The following is an 18,738-nucleotide window of genomic DNA, read 5'->3' on the forward strand; positions in this document are numbered from 1 at the left end:
ATATTTTTTTGTATGAATCATTAAATAAAAAGGCGGGCAAGTGGGTGTCACTCTGCTGTACAGTAGGTTACTTGTAGGTCACCGTAATGGATGGTGTTAAATTTTAATTCAATGATATAATATCATTGAATAAGAAAAACGATTCTGAGCGAAAACGGTCGGTCAGCATGCTATGATATTACTAAGTATATAATATGATGATATTATTGGGAATAAAGTAAACATTATTACTTTTCTAATAAAACCCATTGGTTTTTTGCGTTTATTGGGGTATTTTGATAAATATACATTTTGGTTGAATTTGTCTATAAAGTCCGGGTTTTTGCCAACCCTGATAATTCTATGTATCTACAGTTGTCTTTTAGTAACTAAGATTTTTACACAAAACCAATTTTCAAAAAAATCTTGGTTTTTTCTCAATTATTTGTTTATTTTCCAAACATTTTTGAAAAGTATTGGAAATTTTTTACTTTTATATTATATTTATATTACTTTTAGATTCTGAGCGAAGCGATGAATGTATTGATTTTACAATGATGTGTTTGTCTGTCATCACTTTTTAGGACAGTAAAAGTGCTTGGATTTTCTTCAACAGTAACTTTTCTGATAGGAAAGTGAATCTAGATGGTACTTTGGGGGGTCACAGTAGTTTTCAAAAGCGACGTGAAAAACAAAAGAAAAATTAAGGAAAAACGGGAATTTTTACGCAAAATCTGTTTTCGAAAAAATCGATTATGGTTTTTGGTGTAACTCTAAAACAAATGACCGTAGGGACATGAAATTTTGACTGAATGTTTATATTAGCATTTTCTATACACCATAGAATTTTGAAAATATTTTGACTCTTTTTGAGCTGTTTACGGACATTGTCAGTTTTCAATTTGTTTAGTTTTTTTTTCTATAAATATCAATAAAATTTTATCTGTTGAGTAAAAAAGCTTGAAAATTTAATAGAAGGCTCCTAGGTTATTGTTTCAAAGGCAGATGAAAAAAATTAAAAATCCTTAGTCACAGTTTTTATTTATAAGCATTTAAAGTTCAAATGTTGACAAAATACGCAAAAATCACGAAAATTAGCAAATTATTTTGAGTTGAGAATTCATAAAAACTTTTCTTTTTAAATCTAAGATTTGAAAATGTAATATAAGATTACTCATAAGTTTGTCTACCTTTATCAAAAAAAAAAAATGTCTACAAGAAACTTAAATTAAATTTTTATGAGCGTCTGAAATTTGTATTTTTATAACATTTGATATTCACTCGAATTCTCATGTAACAATTTTCTTATTTTATTGTAATTAAAAAACGAATGACTGTAGATACCTACTTGAAAATTTCACTGAATATTTATATTAGCAACTTCTATACACCAAAATGAAAATATTTTGACTCTTTTTGAGCTGTTTACGGACATTTTTGTACGCAATGGTTTGTCATTGAATTCAAATATAACATATACATTACAATGACATACTCGACAACTACTGTACAGCGGAGCGGTATACACTTGTCAACCTTTTTTAGATTGTTTTGTCAATAAAATCTTATCAAACATAATCAACTAATTATGTATGTAATATTAAGCTTGGGTTTATTTATAAATAGAATAATATTAATATTTGTTCATATTGTTAAGATTATATAATGTTCAATTGTTAATGGTTATAAATTATAACTATTGTATAATGTATTCATTTGAGTATAATATATTATTTATATTAGGGATAGGTACCTAATACAGCCATATATACCAATCAGTATATGATGTTTCTTTGGGACTAAAATTGTGTGAAGTACAGATTTGTATGATAGCATTAAAAAACATATTAATTCATGTAATGTATTAAATAATTTAATTACTTGATAGAATTATAGAATTTATTCAGTAATTTTTTGATTTTAAAAAGTTTACCCGGGGGACACAGTCGACCCGAGTTCGATTCCTAGGCAATGGGCGGCATTTTTCTTCGGACAAGTCACGGTGTCCGGAGAACAAGTGTCGCCATCCCCCACCCGGGCATGGCAGATACCTACGGGTGCCCAATCAAAAATTCTGCGAAACTAAACACATATGTGTTCCTCCCCCTACCGACTTAATAACCTACAGTAAAAACCAAAAATAGCTAATGGCCTCAGCTGCCGGGCTCAAGATCAATAAAAAAAAAAAGAGTTTACCCAGAGTTAGGTTTAATATTCTTATATTTTTAACTGGTCATTAGTAACAACTTTTGCAATTAATATTTGAATATAATACATTATAATAACACTACAAAACGAAAAACAAACATACTTACAAGTAATTAATAATAATTATTAAAAATAATGAAATAAATAATATATTATCTATAGTTATAAAAAATAAATTTTTTGAGTAGTTACAGAAAAAAATTTTGTACATTCTTAAAAAATAATAATTAACATACATAATAATTTTAATAAAAACTATTTTAACTATTTTAAACTTTAATCTGTTTAATCATTTTAAATATGAAATGATGACAATCTAAAGTTTAAGTCATTGTATAAAAGAATGTCATCATATTTGGGTATAAACTATCATTTTAAACTAAAAATACGTTTATCATTCAAATAAATCATTTTATTATTTTATCATTTACATAACTGAAATATGTTTACGTTTTGCTAGTTTTATTTGTATTTTCAAATCAAGTATAGCCTCTCGTTCTTCTTCTATACTTTTAGATAAGTTCATTTTCTGGAACTTATAATTAGGCACATAAGTAAATTATTTAATATCATTCAAAATATATACTTACTTGCAGCATTTTATATTCACTTAACAATTCACTGTTATCAACTGTTGTTTCGTCAATTGGATACATAAAATATTCTCTATATAAAAAATAAACATTATTTAATAAATCCATAAAAATATTTAGTCTAATAGGTATAGTTAGAATATTCAATTGAATACTATACATGTTAAGGTATTTTTTTTAGTTATTCAGCACTATACTGAAAACCAGATATATGCCAAATATAAATATAAATACCTAGCATTAACAATTATTCCAACTGATGCCAACTTAGTTTGCAACCGATCAATTTCACATTTTTCTTGAACTATATAATCTTTTAAGTTTGCAATGAGTGACATTAATTCTTCAGATTCATACTGTAAAACTAATTCTTCATTATCGCTATCTAAAAGTTAATTTGTATGATTACAACAAAAACTTCATTTATCTACAGATCAAAAATATAAGCTTGATAGTAAATTCTCTTTATTACCTGAAGTTGTTGTTTGTATCTCTTCATCAACTAATGAACTTTCACAGTTTGATATGTTAACAGTATCACTTGTTATGGACACTACTTCAGCTTTGCCTGATACACTGTTATTAGAGTTTTTTCTGTTTAGTGCTGTTTGAGTTCCAACTTCTTCAAACTTTCCATTTATCTGGTCTTCTACTTTGGTCTTTTCTTTTGAAACTTTGTGGTTATCTTTTTCCAATACTTTAAGTTTTCTTTTTAATTGTGTAATGATCCTTTGTACATCCCACAACTCTTCTTCCTTAGTTTTACACACAAAGCCAGCATTCATTTCACGGTGTATGTATCCAAGGAGTGATTCTTGTTTTTTTAATTCAATGGTCATTTCTTCTTTACCAGATGGCAAATAAGGGCTTGCACATCTTAAAGGTGGTATATACTTGTGTAAAATGGCACAAGGAAACAAGTCATTTTTGTTTGTGACAAGGAATGAGAATAACTTTTGGGACATTTGAAGAACAGGACATAAAACACAACCAAAGTTTGTAGTGTTCATCTTAGTATATTTTTCCTAATAACAAATAAAAAAATCAGTATTATATTATTAAATATTATGTCATTAACTTACATTTTCTATGATACTAGTAAAATGAACTATTAACCATGTGAGTGTATGCTTATTGCATAGTGGAAGTTCTGAAATTAACAACTTTGCTAATTCATTGTTTTGTGTTTCAGCAGCATCTTCAAATTTTGATAATAAATCCGGTGTCAATATAGGATCAGGAAGTTCTCTATAAATTTGTTTTTAAAATCATATTTTTACAAAATATAAAAGAATTAAAACACAATACCTTAAATATTGTTTCAATAGACTCGTGACAACAGCTAAATCATAATCAGTCAAATTGACAGATTGCCGTCTATTATACTGAATTTTAAGGCTTTGTACTTTAGATTTCACTCCAGGTACTTTATACACACCATCAGTACATAAACCTAAAATTAAAAAAAATTGATAATTACACATGGTTAGAGCATGGTTTATAACAAGGTTAGAGTGCTGTTTGAAAATCAAAATCAAAATTGTTGTTTTTGTGTTATTTAAATCCAATAATGTTGGTTTAGGTTTATAATAAATAATTTTATATAATTTTATTAATTTTATATTATTGTTTCTATAAACTTTTATAAAAATTAAAATTTGGGTAGAAAATTATGTATGTACTATGTACCTATTTTGTTCTAGAGTACCTATCTTTTTGGATAGGAAAGTGAATCTTGTTTGTACTTTGGGGGGTCAAAAGTAAAAAATTCCCAGTAGTTTTTAAAAGCAACAGGAAAAATGGGAATTTTTAAGTTATATGTTTATTTTACCAATTCCTATACTTGATAAAATATTTTGACTCATTTTGAGCTGTTTAAGGACATTAAAATTTTTTTTTCTTTTTTCTTTAAAAGTAAACAAAATTTTATTTGTAGCGTCAAAAAGTGTAAAAATTTAATACAAGGCTCCTGATATATTGTTACAAAAGCAGTTGAATAATATTAAAAAAAACCACAGGTAAAAATTTTATAAGCATTTAAAGTTCAACTTTTGACAAGATTTATTTAATTTAAAATTAAAAAATGATTTTGTAGTAAAAAATTTATAAAATGTTCAACTTTTATAGCCAAGTATTGTAAATTTATTACTAGGTTCCACATAAATAGGTAAATAAATTTTCTTTATTCACAATAATATTATAAAATATACTTAGTTATATATCTATCATAGGCTGACGGTTAGGTTAGGTCTTCGCTTAGAATTGTTTTTCGTATACAATCATAATATATCTCTGTGAATTCAAAATTTACACTATTCATTACAGTGACCCACTTGTAACCTACTATGCAGCAGACTTTGTGTAGTTAGTAGGTGGGAATGTATAAGGATAAATATTGTGAGACTCTGTAAAACACAAAATTATAGATGCTTACCATGCATTTGTACATAGTCAATACAATTTCTCATTACTAATGGTAAGTGTATATCGTCATGGCACGGATTTCGTTCAAATGATATTTCTAATGGAACTCCAAAAACAGGTTGATCTTCTATATATTAAAACAGTTTATAGTTGTTTTTTAAAATTTGTTAGCTTATAAAATAAACTTATTTTAATTACCGTATAAAGAACCTATGTCAACAGAATCTTTTCCATCAGATCCTTTTTGTTTCTTTTTTTCTTTTATTTTACTTTTGGGTTTATCTTTTTTTTTGTCTTTTTCTCCATCTTTTTTCTTTTCCTTAGGTATGTCTTTAGAATCTTTATCTTTGAGCTTCTCGTGCTTCTCTTTTTTTATAGGAAATTTAAAGGGTTTTATCTTTTTTATTTTCAATGGACTTCTGTAAGATATTATTATTAATAATTTACATAGGTGATAGTTACTAATATATTCTATTGTATATTAATTAACATTAATTTGAATAAATATTTATAAAAATGACTTAAAAGTAACTTACAATAAGAAGTAAGAATGTTTGATTTATATTCAAGTTTTTAAATTTTTAAATGAAAGTTGTTAGAATTGAAAAACCATTGATCATAATGCACTTTTGCCACTATGCTTTAATTTCTCAATCATAGGTATTTTAACCTAACTTACTTTGCATCAGGCTCTTCTTCCGGAGAACTTTCACCTTCAAGCGCTGCATAACCACGGTCTTTTTTTTCTTTGCGTTTACCTGTACCCATTAAAATTATAACATTACTACTAGTTATGAAGTTCTAAGTATGAAAGATATTTATATAGTTTCCATTACCATCAGAGTCTTTATGTCCAATTTCTGTGGACGCATATAATCCTGGGAAATCCTTCTCGACGTCCGGGCTATCAAAATCCATAGCTTCTCCCAGAAGTGATTAATCGTACTCTAAACCCTTAAAACTGCAATGGACTGGGTGTAGCGGGCCAAGCAAGTTGTGACTTATCAAAACGAAGAGAACTTAGAGTTAAGTTCGTTAAGTTAGCACTAAGTTTTACAAAGTTTCAACAGAACAGGCGTCAGGCAGATTAGGCGGAACGGCAGATCGCAGATGATTTCGTTATCAACACTAATATTGTAAAATTCAATATTTATAAACAATGCTAAACTTGATTGCTGTTATCACAACCACAATAACAACAACAACAACAACGCTGCGCACGACTGCTTAGATTATAATGCGCACGATGACGATAAGACATGATGAGTCACCGTGGTCCGGCACAAATTCCATGACGGAGTAGGGGAAATGATTCCGTCACGCACTTCAGCCCTACCCTTGTCTTGCCACCGTGCGTGTTTGGCTGGAATGAATTTCTACCGTCCGTACCAGCGGCTGGTGCATAGTATCGCTCACCGTGTTGTGTTCAGTCTCTTATCAGTTGTCATTCACGTGCGGTCTGTTGTTCACGAAACCGAGTCATCCTCTTCCGACGACGTGTTGTTAGCGAAGACATAAATTCGTTTGACGCCGACGATAATCGCACACGTCAAATGATCTCTACAAGTGCTGTTTAGGTTTCTATTTTTCATACCAGCGGCTGATATGCCGGTCAAGGTAAAATGGAAAACCGTTTTGCGCGGCAGTATTGGTGTTGGCCGTCCAACTGGTCACCGGCATGTTCGTACAGAGACACTGCAATCATTTGTACCCCAAGCCAGACGAGGTAATAAGAATTACGAAGTTTCATAATAATTTTGTGTTATTTTTCTTATATCTGTACGCTATTATACACTGCCACACTGGTAATTATTACGGTGACCGATTTAAATATGCACTCGCTGAAGTCATATCGATTGCAGGACTCTGTAGGTAATTATGGGTTATACTACTTCCTGTACCTAGCCACCTAGGTATATTATAAGTTTTTTGATTGTCACCAGAATCTTACGTATAAGTAGGTATGTGAATTCTGACTAATTTATGTTAAATTACTAGTAAGATTTATATAAGCATTTTTTTGAACCCTGATAGTCTTCACTAGTTAATATTTGATATATGTGTTAATTAGAGATTAATATTTAATTTTTTGGTGAAAGAATTGTCTGTTTGATACAAATATACAATATATCAAAACACGCAATTCCCTAGAGTACCACTACAGTACTACATACTAGAAATATTGTATTTCAATCACCAAATTTCCAAATATGTTTACGCTGTAGCCTCAGTGGTTCCCAACCTTTTTCTACGCCCCCTAATACATTTTCAAAAATCTCACGTCCCCTGTAAATTAGAGTTTAGACGACCTATTTTTTTAGTGCTACAAAATCACTATATATTAATATATTAAAAAACTATACTGACTTATTTCTTTTTTTCATAATTTTAAAAATAAAATAATATTAATCAACTTAATAATTAATACCTAATATATTTTTGAATACCTACAATATTATAAATATTTATATATTAAATATTATAAGTAAAATTAATTTATTGTTTTCAACGAGGTTTACAATTTTACTGATTGTAAAATGGCTTATTTATTTTAACAACAACATTTTCGTTATTTCATCATCACCATATTATTCCCCCCGTGTAGTATCTAAATCCCTCCCCCCCCCCCCCCCGGTGAGAACCACTGCTGTATCTGATAACCTACAGTTGTGGTTTATTACTCAATTGCGCGAAAACTAATATTTTTCTATTATTGGAGCCTGACATTTTTCTTAAAACCATTAGTTGGAATAATTTTTTATATTACGAGGCACTTAAATTGAAAATAATTATTATAATTATTTATAAACCTATGTAATTAAGTGGGTACCTAATAATTATTAAAAATAAAGTTTACTAACCTATTTGTAGATGAATAGTTAAATCGAGGGTTCAATATTACCTGTACGATTTCATTAGATACAAATGATACAAACATGTATCTCTAATCTCTATGTATTTTATTCTTTATAGTTTATAAAAGTAACGGAACAAAATACAAATAAATATAATCACAAATTTGATTAATTCAACTTATATATTATATAATACAGTACAGTGAAAATTCCATATAACAAATATCCATTTAATAAAATGTTCTGTTTAACGAAACATTTTTATGAAGCAAATCAAATAAGAACCAAATTTATTTAAAACTATTTAACGAAATTCTCTTTAAGTAATACGAATTTTATTTGTTTCCCATGAGACTGTAATTAAGAAGTTTCACTGTATTAGGTAAAATATGTTAAAATTATAGGTACTTAATAGGTAGATAGGTACGTAATTTATTTTGAGATAAAAAAAATCGTATTTTTATTAGCATATTTTTCTTTAAATTACCTATTACTATTTAATTAAAAATGCATAAAAATATTTATTAAGTGTTATATTTAAGTGTTTAATTTTTGGCAGGTTTATTATTAGAATTGATGAATAGGTAGGTATGATGAAACAATTAAAAGTTCTAATTTATAATACCTAATTTTATATTGTTGTACCCTGGCAACCTGTACCTCCCCTCAAAATAATTCATAGTATTATTGACGAAATTACAGAATTAATTGTATTGTTATAAAATGAACAAATTATTACAATTTGTTAGAAATCAATAAAATATAGAACAACAAGTTAGTAATAGGTACATAATATAAGAAAGATACAAGTATAGAACGACTTGATTTTATTGTCAAATATGTTTTTAAATCTTTGTAATGAATAAAACATCCTTTAATTGATATTTTTGCATAATATTAGCGTTTGTATAGTAAAAAATATACGAACATATTCCAATTGAATTTTAGTTAAGTTAAACATTTATAAACCATTAACAAGGAAATATTTAAAAGTCTGGATAAACTTTAATTTTGACTTTCTAATTAACTTTCTTCATTTAAACGTACTAAGTATATTTACTTGTATTTAAAAGTTTTTCAATTAAAATTCAAGACATTTTTTCTCAATTAGAAATTAGAATGCATTTTTTGTGGTCACTTATGGTGTGCTCAAGAAATTTCGCACAAGGTTAACTGGGTATAAATTATGTAATTATTTAGTATTACTAAATAAAAAAAATTCAGGTCAAATTCATGTTTATTACTATTTTATCGAATATCGGATATGATTAAAAATCATATGATCATCGTCAGATTTGTTTATGAAAAAATAAATAAAAATTGGATGATTCTACTCTTAATGAGTTTAAAAGATTAAAATCTAATATTATGAATTCAATAATACAGCAAATTATGATTTTTACTAATGTAAAAAATTTTAATTATTTTCAAAAACTAAAACGTGAATTTAAGTATTAATTTTATAATTTATAGATATTATATTAGGTATGTACTATGCTTTCAAGTAATAGACTTGATTTCATGGACTAATATTTTTTTCATTACAATTACTATATTAATGGTGCCATTTGAGTTTTTTATAGTGCTGCCAAAATTTAAACAGGTCTATTTTTTTCATCATCGTAAATATATGTTTTTTATGTATGTATAATGTATTGTGCATCTATGGAGTTGAAAGGTTATGTAAATCATATTTTAATGAAATAAGAAATTGGAAAGTTGGATGTTGGATGTAGCTTTTGCCCATGCATATCAATAATATACATCTATAAATAAATATTATACATTATCTTGTCATACATTACATTATGGTTTTCGTCAGTGCCGTGTTTTTTTTTTTTGGGGGGGGGGGGGGGGTGCACTTAATTGTTTTCTCTAGCCTTTGAAATGAGAATATCTAATTATGACCCCTTTGTTCATAAAGTGTATCTACTCTTTTTATGACTATATATTTATGTTAACAACTATGGTACCTACATTTAATATAACAATGTATTAATATTATTGTAAACCATAGGTTAATGTATAAGTATAAGCATATAAATATATTAATATATTATCATTATATCAAAATGTGTTGTAAACAAAACATTCCATTTTTTGTTCGAATATTATTAAAATTTACTAATAAAAATACAAGATTATATTAGGGCTTTTGAAAGCTGGTCGTTTTTTGTGCATTTAGACTTATAAGCGGAAACAAATATACTTCCAGAAGTACAATTTTAATTTCGAAAAAATATAAGAATATTTCCGCTTTTTGTCTGTTTTGTTGGAAACGCATTTTTTTTTTAGTAATACTAATGTAAAAGTGAATTTTGAAAAAAAAAATTAATTTGGTACTACGTCTATACTGATTAACAACACTACAAATCAAAAATCCATTTCCCGCATAACCTAGAAAAGAGATTAAGGAATTCAAATATGTTTTCAAAATTAACATATGGCTTTTGGTACTGGGTGAATTTTTCTTCCGCTTTTTGGGAGTTTCGTGGTGCATGGGAGTTGAACATTATTTATCACAAATATAGTGACGTGACTGCGCGTATGTACGTTACTGAGGTCTAAGAATCTTAGCCGTTGTTTATCTTCAAATTATATAAAGTGTTCGGGGAACTCCCTAACAACATCGTATAGTCCCATTTATGTTTCCGAAGTACAACATCAAAAGAAATTTTTATCAAACATATAATATAATATAAAACGAGTCAAAAAAATTTCGGAGCCCACCCCCTGGATACGGCACTGGTTTCCGTTATATATTTTAACTCTTATGCATCGGAATCAGCACGTTTGTAAATTTTATGGCAGACCAATAAGAAGCAGAAACAATAGGGATGTCGTAGTACACCCTAAGTTCACACGACCTTTGCATTTGATAGTTCAATACTCTTAAAATCTTCAATATATATTTTATTTTTATGTTCTCGTTCCTTGATTTATGGAAAACTTTCAGAGATGAGCATTTTCAAATATTAATATTTTACACACTCATAACTCCCTTAAAGTTTGATAATAGATGAATTTACTCTGATATCAAAACCAACAGCACTATTGAAACTGCTGAATTTTCTATGTCCTACACTTGTATAGACTTGTAAGACGGAGATAACACATGCGGGTACTACATCCTCGTAAGAAATATTGATGTTGAATTCTAAAAATAACATTATTATTTGTCACTACAAAACAATGTGTACCGTGCGTTATTAAAAAAAAAAATATGTACCTATTGGTAATTAATATATTATAAATTAATATTTTAATATCTTGTAATATTTAAGTATAAATAATAAATAGGTTATAGGTAATAAAACAAAAGAAAATATAAATTTTATTTTTATATGTAGGTGAGAATAGGTTAGGTTTATTCTATATAGCTTTATATGCTAAAATAATATTATTTAGGTACCTACTATTATGTATGACATAAATGTGTCAATCGTATAATGGCGTTGAAAAAGGTCGATTATTCAGAATTTTATGTCCAATATTAAAAAATGTATAAGTTATAAGTTATAAATATAGTTCTTAAAGGTCATTAGGAGATTGGGTCATCAACTCATCTGGAAACCTGTTATCTTACTTGTATATTATAGTATATTATACTATTATAGGTATGTTGGCATTATTTTCTAGTATGTTTGTAGAATGTAGATTGTAGGTATAAGATATTCAATCAAACAAATTGTTGTTGTTGTTAACCAAAACATATTTTGGTAAACAATTGTTATATTGAACTTGAATTGAGCGCATCAAATATTTTGATAATGTAATTTTTATATTTATATCAGGTGGTCAATTTTACTACAAGACATTCATTATATAAAAAACTACTAACGTTTTTGAAAATAAAAAATGAAATTTTAGTTCGTTATTACAAAGCATAATATTTTTTGGAGTACTTCGATACATAAAATATCGTGAAATATATTATTAAGCTTAGATGAGTAGAGCGGAGCTGAGGTGGTACAGATCAGAGTTGGGCAAAATTTTATCTAGATATTCGAATGATTTTTTTACAATTATTCGAATAAAATATTATTTGAATAATTTGAAAATATCGTTATTCGAATAAAAAATTATTCAAATCATTTTTTTTATAATTATTTGAATAATTTTTCGATTAATTTTCAAACGTAATTATACTTGTAGTGTCTTGTGCAAAATATGTATTATAGAATGATTATAAATTATAATTCTTCTAGTATGTCTACACGTATATTATGTAGTATGTACCTCAGTAGTAACTATTTATCAATTTTGAAGACGTTATTATTGTACTTAGTAAATAGTCCAGTTTCAGTTTTATTCACTACTATATTTATGATTGTTGTAATTGTTACGAAATATTATTATTAAATATTATTCATATTATTATTATATATTATTAAATTATTATTAAAATATGATTAAAAAAATCACATATAATTCTCTTTATTTTCTTCTATAGATCTATATTTGTTTTATTTATAATATTTTTGCATTTTTTCGAATAAAATAATATTTAGGTACAATCGTGTAACTTAAAATACAATGCCAACTATTGTTTATAATATGTGCCTGTTTTAAATTACCTACCATCATAATATGTTTACTCAAATAAAATAAACAAAAATTATTCGAATAACTATGTTTGAAATTTAGTCAAATAATTTTTTATTCAAATAATCATAGTTAAAAATTATTCGAATAATTTTTTACTCAAATAATAATTGTGAAAAAATCATCCGAATAATAATTTATTTGAATAAAATTTTATATAAATACAATTTAATTTGAATAACGCCCTATTCTGGTACAGATGCACTCCGAAAAATGTTGGTTTACTATTCCACTCATTACTACTTATAACTTAAGTAATAACAGACCACTTATCCAAAATATGTTAATGCAGTCAATTCATTCAAATCACTTGCGCTCAATAAACGACAATAATTTAGATAATATTTTAATATCTGGTAGTCGATGATTTCTAAAATATAGATGATAATAGTTCTATAAAAATTGTTATGTAAAAATAATAGCATATAGTTTCATTCTACATTCCTATATGGTTATTAATTACAATTGCGATTTATAATAGGTATAAATTAATTATTCAGTTTAGAGTTTATGACTAACTCGCTGACACGGCAATGCATTGCTATTGCTAGGTTCTTGTGATTATGCGAGCAGTATATTCTCAGGTAGGCCAATCTACTTAGTACTTATGGTAGATCGAGGATCCCGCGTGGAGCTTACGTTAGTGTATAATTTAACTCTAAAGTATCAAAAAATGCAAAAAAAAATCGGTGCACTGAATCCGTGGTTCGAACTCAATACATTCTGTACTAAAAATACACAGGATTATCGCATTAATAAAAATAATAATAATTATTAAAACCAACAGCAACCATTTATGTATAAAAATAATAATAATAATCATCTCAAAATTCCTGTTTGAGAACATCCCCGGGTTGGACCTTTGATTTCCTTTTTCGCGTCAAAATGTAGCCTATCTTCTTCCCCAAGGTCTAATTTATCTCTGTACCAAATTTGATCGAAATCGGATGAACGGCTTAGGAATGCATAAGGACACAGTCAGTCAGTCGCAAACATTTTATATAATAATTATATAGATAGATTAGATATGTACTTAACTAGGTACCTACCCAATCATTATTACTAAAATTATTACAGTACTGAAGAATATACTTTTATTATCACCAAATTTTTATTTTATTTAGTTTAATGTTTTTCATAACTTATAAAATTGGTTTAGGTAAACTGCAAGTCACAAGTATCTTTTCTGTCGTTATTAAACTGTTTTTAATTTACAAAATAAATTCTTACAACTTTGAGTCCATAGCTAATAAAAATGAATTAAGTTAGCTTAAATAAATTATTTAAAAGTATAAGTTATACGCTTTTCTTAAAAACCACAAAGCAATAAAATTGCATATTGGAGACCGAATGGGCGTTACACACACGTAGTATTTCCGCGGTAAATCGTGATAGCCTCCAGGTGTATAAAAAGGAACACAACGAACGTTCTGTATAGTATAGTGTATATATACCTGTATTAAAAACGTAAAGTAAAACTGAAACCGTCACAACGAGTATACCTACTCTATTAAATAACTTATTGGTGCAACGTGGTGTAGAATATGAAAGTAAAAGCTGGCTTATAGTAAAATAACGGATCGGAATACCATAGTATACAGCCATATATGTATATTGACGAGACCCCGGAACTCTTTAGGCCTCCTCACTCAGGAAGCTGTAATACGCGAAATTATTGTTGTAAATATATGTACATATTACGTAAGAAGACATTTTTGACTTAAAATATTCATGCACCTATAGGTATAAAATGGTAGGTGTACCGATATCGCCAAAATAAACAGATAATAAATTATAAGTATCAACTATGTATTATACGTAACGTATACAATGTATTTTTTATTTTTAAACATCATAATTATTTAATAGTAAGTATTAATTTAATTAATGTTTGATTTTGATTCCGTTAATTTCTTAATTTTAATTATAAACATGCTTGCTACTTTTTAAAATATTTATAATTTAACTTGTTTAAGGTCTGAAATTTAAAATATTAACATACCTACGTACCTTAAAAAAAACTAAACCAAAAAATTGGATCCAGATTTATTGGTTTTGTTTTTTTTTTGTTACTATAGTAATGTAATTATATTATTCATCGGTTGCTAGGGGCTCTTAGGTATGAAAACGATATGATATTATTAATTCACATCTGTGTTATATTTTGGTTTATATGGTAATTGTAACGGTCAGAAAAATATGCTGTGTCCAGCCCATTAACATATATAGGTAGTAGATTCGTATGTCGATATGTTGTATTTCAGACCTTTAATAAATTAAATTATAAATATTTAAAAAAGTAAAAAGCATGTTTATAGTTTAAATTAAGAAATGAACGAAATCAAAATCAAACATAAATTAAATTAATACTATTAAATAATTACGATATTTAAAAAAAAGTGATTCTCTTAAAAGTAAACAATCTTTATCTCGACAATTATATAAGTATTTTTCTTTATATTTTAAAATCATTAAAAAACAATATTTTTGTAGAGGAAAATTATATTTTATTACCATATCTTTATTGATCATTATTATAATATTTTTTATATTTTTCAATGCTGACATACATTTATAGTTCTATATTCGTAGATCTAATTCATCAGTATGTAAGTTATAGTTGAACGGAGTAGTAGACCAATATTTTGTGGAGTATCCCTGTGCTAATCCACTCAGCTCATCTCAACTTTAAATACTGATAATTGGCTACTCGTTTCAAATTTGATCAGAAAAATGTTCTGCTTAGGATTATTAAATTAAAAATGTATGTTATCCTTCAAAAATTTTTAAAGAATAACGATAAAAAAATAGTACCAAATAGAATTTATCTTTATGACTTCAATTTATATACAAAAAAAAAAAAGTTTTTGAAATAATAAGTGTTAACTGTGAAGAGAATAATCTATTATTATATTCACTTTTTAAAATAACTAATAGTATGAATTTGACATATATTTCATAGAATGTACAAACTACAAAGTAAACAATATATGAGTAATCTGCTGGAGTAACCTAAATATAGATAAACATTATTTAGTAAAATCATAAAAGTAGATATGGGATGTAGGCGTATAGCTATATCACTCCATTATTCACAATACATTTTATAGGTATAATCAATGGTATAATGTATACTTGCATTTTTATTAATACAATTATTACCAACGAAGTTCAGTAATATTCTCATAGATGCATATTAAATTGTAATTGTTTACTACTTAATGTAACATCAAAATTAATTTTAATATCAGTACCTATATTCTATTGTTTTGTTAAGTTATGTAATGATTCGAATTTCTAACTAATTATGTAATTACATAATTTATTTATTTTAACTATTTGGTTTATCAACTTAGGAGGATGTCAGCGCCTCATTTGTTTTCTTTCCTTGACCCAAGTGCTACATAGCAAATTTATGTTATGCAGAACCAACCCTGTGTTGTTACTTTTAATATAAGAGTGAACTCACCTATTATCATACTTTAAGCTAAGAACATTGTATGTGTCCCTACGTTGACTTTTTTACGATGTTTTAATTTTTAAACAATGTATAAGCATTTTAAAATTGTAATAATGTACCTACACGCTCATAACTTACATAAAAATTAAAATATCGTAAAATAGCCAACGTAGAAACACAGGTTATGTTCTTAACTTAAAGTTTGATAAGAATTAATAGGTGAATTCACTCTAATATTAAAAGTAATAACACAGGGTTGGTTTTGCTAAACGTACATTTGTTATGTCGCGCGTGGATCAAAGAGAGAAAACAAATAGTGTGCGCTGACATCCTATTAAGGCCCATTTGGTAAGTAGGTACATAATTAAAGAATTAAACATAAATTAATTAATTTTTTTTTCATTATGAATAACATAACATTATTTAACCATTTTAAATTCAATACTTATTATACACCCACTTATGTACTATAAATAAGAAAACATATATGTTGTTGTTAATTAATTGGTACGTTACCTATCAAATCATAAGTAGTCTATTATTATTTATGTATATATTTCGTCTTCGTAATTCGTTATTTTCCGTAAAATGTAATTTAAAATAATATAAGAGTTTTCATTTGATTGAACGAACATATAGGAAATAATGAAATGTCAATGTGATTAAATATATGCATTCTATATTATTTTTCCGACATTATTTTAGACGATGGTATGGATAAATAATACATTTTACCGGTGAAAGTCTCATCACTAGATAATATTGCTATTTTACATTAAAAAGAACATGCGAGAAAATCATATGTATGACGAGGAGCACACAATTCGATTTCAACTCAACATTTATTTTTGGCAACCGTTTAAATGGTGTTACAATTCTATCGTGATGATTATTCTTAAAACGTATTTGTTTTCACTTGGCAAAATTTCACAAAATACTTATCAGCTTCTGTCGATCGAGTTTTAAATACTGTTACAAAGAAAACAGTAATGTAACATTAACCTCAATAATAATATTTCAATTTTGGTTTGTGATTCATACTTTAATTGCGTCATTGAATTTCTTAAGCAATTTTCTATAATTTGTGGATGTCTGAAATATATATTTTAATATTAAGTATATGCAATATGTTAATAACTATTTACCTAATTTATTTTATGACGCTGCAATAGTCTATGTTTAAAATAATTATATTATGATACTACATAATAATATGTAGCAATGTGCCTATTATGTATTAGTATGTCCTGTCTGTAAGAAAATTTTTTTTTGTTTTATATAAATTTACTATAATATACAATTCATAGAAATTAGGTATGGATTAATGGATTATTTTTGGATATGGAAAAATTACATAATTCATATTTTAGTTGTATTCTTTAAACTAGGATATTATCGCAAATCACGTTGGTAGATAAAAATATAAATTGTGTAATACAATACAACGTTGAACGTTGTATTTACGTCTCTTTTTGTTGTAAGTCATTTTAATTGTTATTTGTCGATTTAGTTTCAATATATCTTATTTTTTAAGGAACTTTAAGTTAAACTAAGCTTGATATGTAAATAAAATTATTGAAATTTTCATTTAGTTACTAAAAGTACGTAAATAATAAACAAAAACCTGTTTTTTGTTCAGAATGTTATTACTTATTATACTGTTAGAACTGTTAGAAGTGTCTTACGATAAAAAAAATAGCAGGAAACCAGTTTTGTTTCCTTCTTTTTCTACCAGACTCAGAGAACCGTTATGCAACATTTAGATTCACATTTACAGAAACAAGTGTTCAATATGATGTCTATATGGGTGTATGACAGTATAATAGGACAGGGCGGAAAATGAGCTTTCGACAAAGCTTCATTATTTATTTATTTATAATTGATTCTAAATTCCAGTTTAGATAATTAATAATAACTTTGATAAGTTGATATTTTTTATGTTAACACAAAACATATTTTGAATTAAATTAAGATCTAATTAATTGTCCGTTAAAGTATATCAAAATTTTATATTTTTGAATGTTAGAGTTTAAAAACTAATTATTAAATTACTGTTTAATTTAAGATCAATAAAATTATATTTATTAAATATTTGTTTTTGTTGTTAAAATATGTTAGGACTTTATGAGCTTATTGAGATCTTATTTAGATACCTATGGAAATTATTAATTTATATTGTTTGAGTTTGGGAATATTTTTTGTATTGCTATAGTTGATGTTATATAATCTATAACATGATATTATTAAATTAACCTTCTAACTGATATTTTTAAATGTTAATTAAATGAAGTTTATTACATTTATAAAGTGCTAATATCATTATATAATTTGAATCTCTTTATTTATAACTGTAACTGTTATTTTAGTTTGAACACATAATTAAAATATACGTAATATTACAGAATCATTAGATATTTGCAATATTGACTTGTCTAAATGACGTTGTTCAATTTATTTTCAACGGTAAGATATTTAAGTTTTAAAACTTAGTGCACTTTTACAGTTCAAGCCTGTCCTTGAAAGTGTTTTTCAAAAATAAAAATACTTACTCATAAAAAAAGTAAAACGTTGAATTACTAATACCAATCGTTTCCTTTCTCCTGCTCCAAATAAA

General features: G+C 26.6%; 2 protein-coding genes across 2 annotated transcripts in view; one reads left to right on the top strand and one right to left on the bottom strand.

Moving 5' to 3' along the window:
• Positions 1 to 2,181: 2,181 nt before the first annotated feature.
• On the bottom strand, positions 2,182 to 6,378 carry LOC132941381 (ralA-binding protein 1). Its single transcript, XM_061009414.1, has 10 exons — positions 6,041 to 6,378; positions 5,884 to 5,962; positions 5,403 to 5,623; positions 5,215 to 5,331; positions 4,089 to 4,233; positions 3,863 to 4,028; positions 3,253 to 3,805; positions 3,015 to 3,165; positions 2,778 to 2,853; positions 2,182 to 2,722 (listed from the first exon to the last, which is right to left on the bottom strand). The coding sequence occupies exons 1-10, from the start codon at positions 6,120 to 6,122 to the stop codon at positions 2,615 to 2,617; spliced, it is 1,698 nt and encodes a 565-aa protein (XP_060865397.1). The 5' UTR covers positions 6,123 to 6,378; the 3' UTR covers positions 2,182 to 2,614.
• Positions 6,379 to 6,570: 192 nt separating this feature from the next.
• The window catches only part of LOC132941378 (leishmanolysin-like peptidase), a 73,623-nt gene continuing 61,455 nt past the window's right edge, over positions 6,571 to 18,738 (top strand). Inside the window, 2 exon segments of the mRNA XM_061009412.1 lie at positions 6,571 to 6,839; positions 6,841 to 6,930. Of these exon segments, the coding sequence (XP_060865395.1) occupies positions 6,810 to 6,839; positions 6,841 to 6,930 (120 nt within the window). The 5' untranslated portion in view covers positions 6,571 to 6,809.

Source organism: Metopolophium dirhodum, chromosome 3 (assembly GCF_019925205.1).
Source record: "Metopolophium dirhodum isolate CAU chromosome 3, ASM1992520v1, whole genome shotgun sequence".
Classification (NCBI taxonomy): Eukaryota; Metazoa; Arthropoda; class Insecta; order Hemiptera; family Aphididae; genus Metopolophium; species Metopolophium dirhodum.

Excerpts from the sequence above, each read along its gene's own strand:
- LOC132941381 (XM_061009414.1), bottom strand. The coding sequence starts at position 6,122 with ATGGATTTTGATAGCCCGGACGTCGAGAAGGATTTCCCAGGATTATAT. Across the intron at positions 5,332-5,402 it reads TGACATAGGTTCTTTATACG|AAGATCAACCTGTTTTTGGA; the intron begins GTAATTAAAATA and ends TTTAATATATAG. Across the intron at positions 4,029-4,088 it reads CTATTGAAACAATATTTAAG|AGAACTTCCTGATCCTATAT; the intron begins GTATTGTGTTTT and ends ACAAATTTATAG.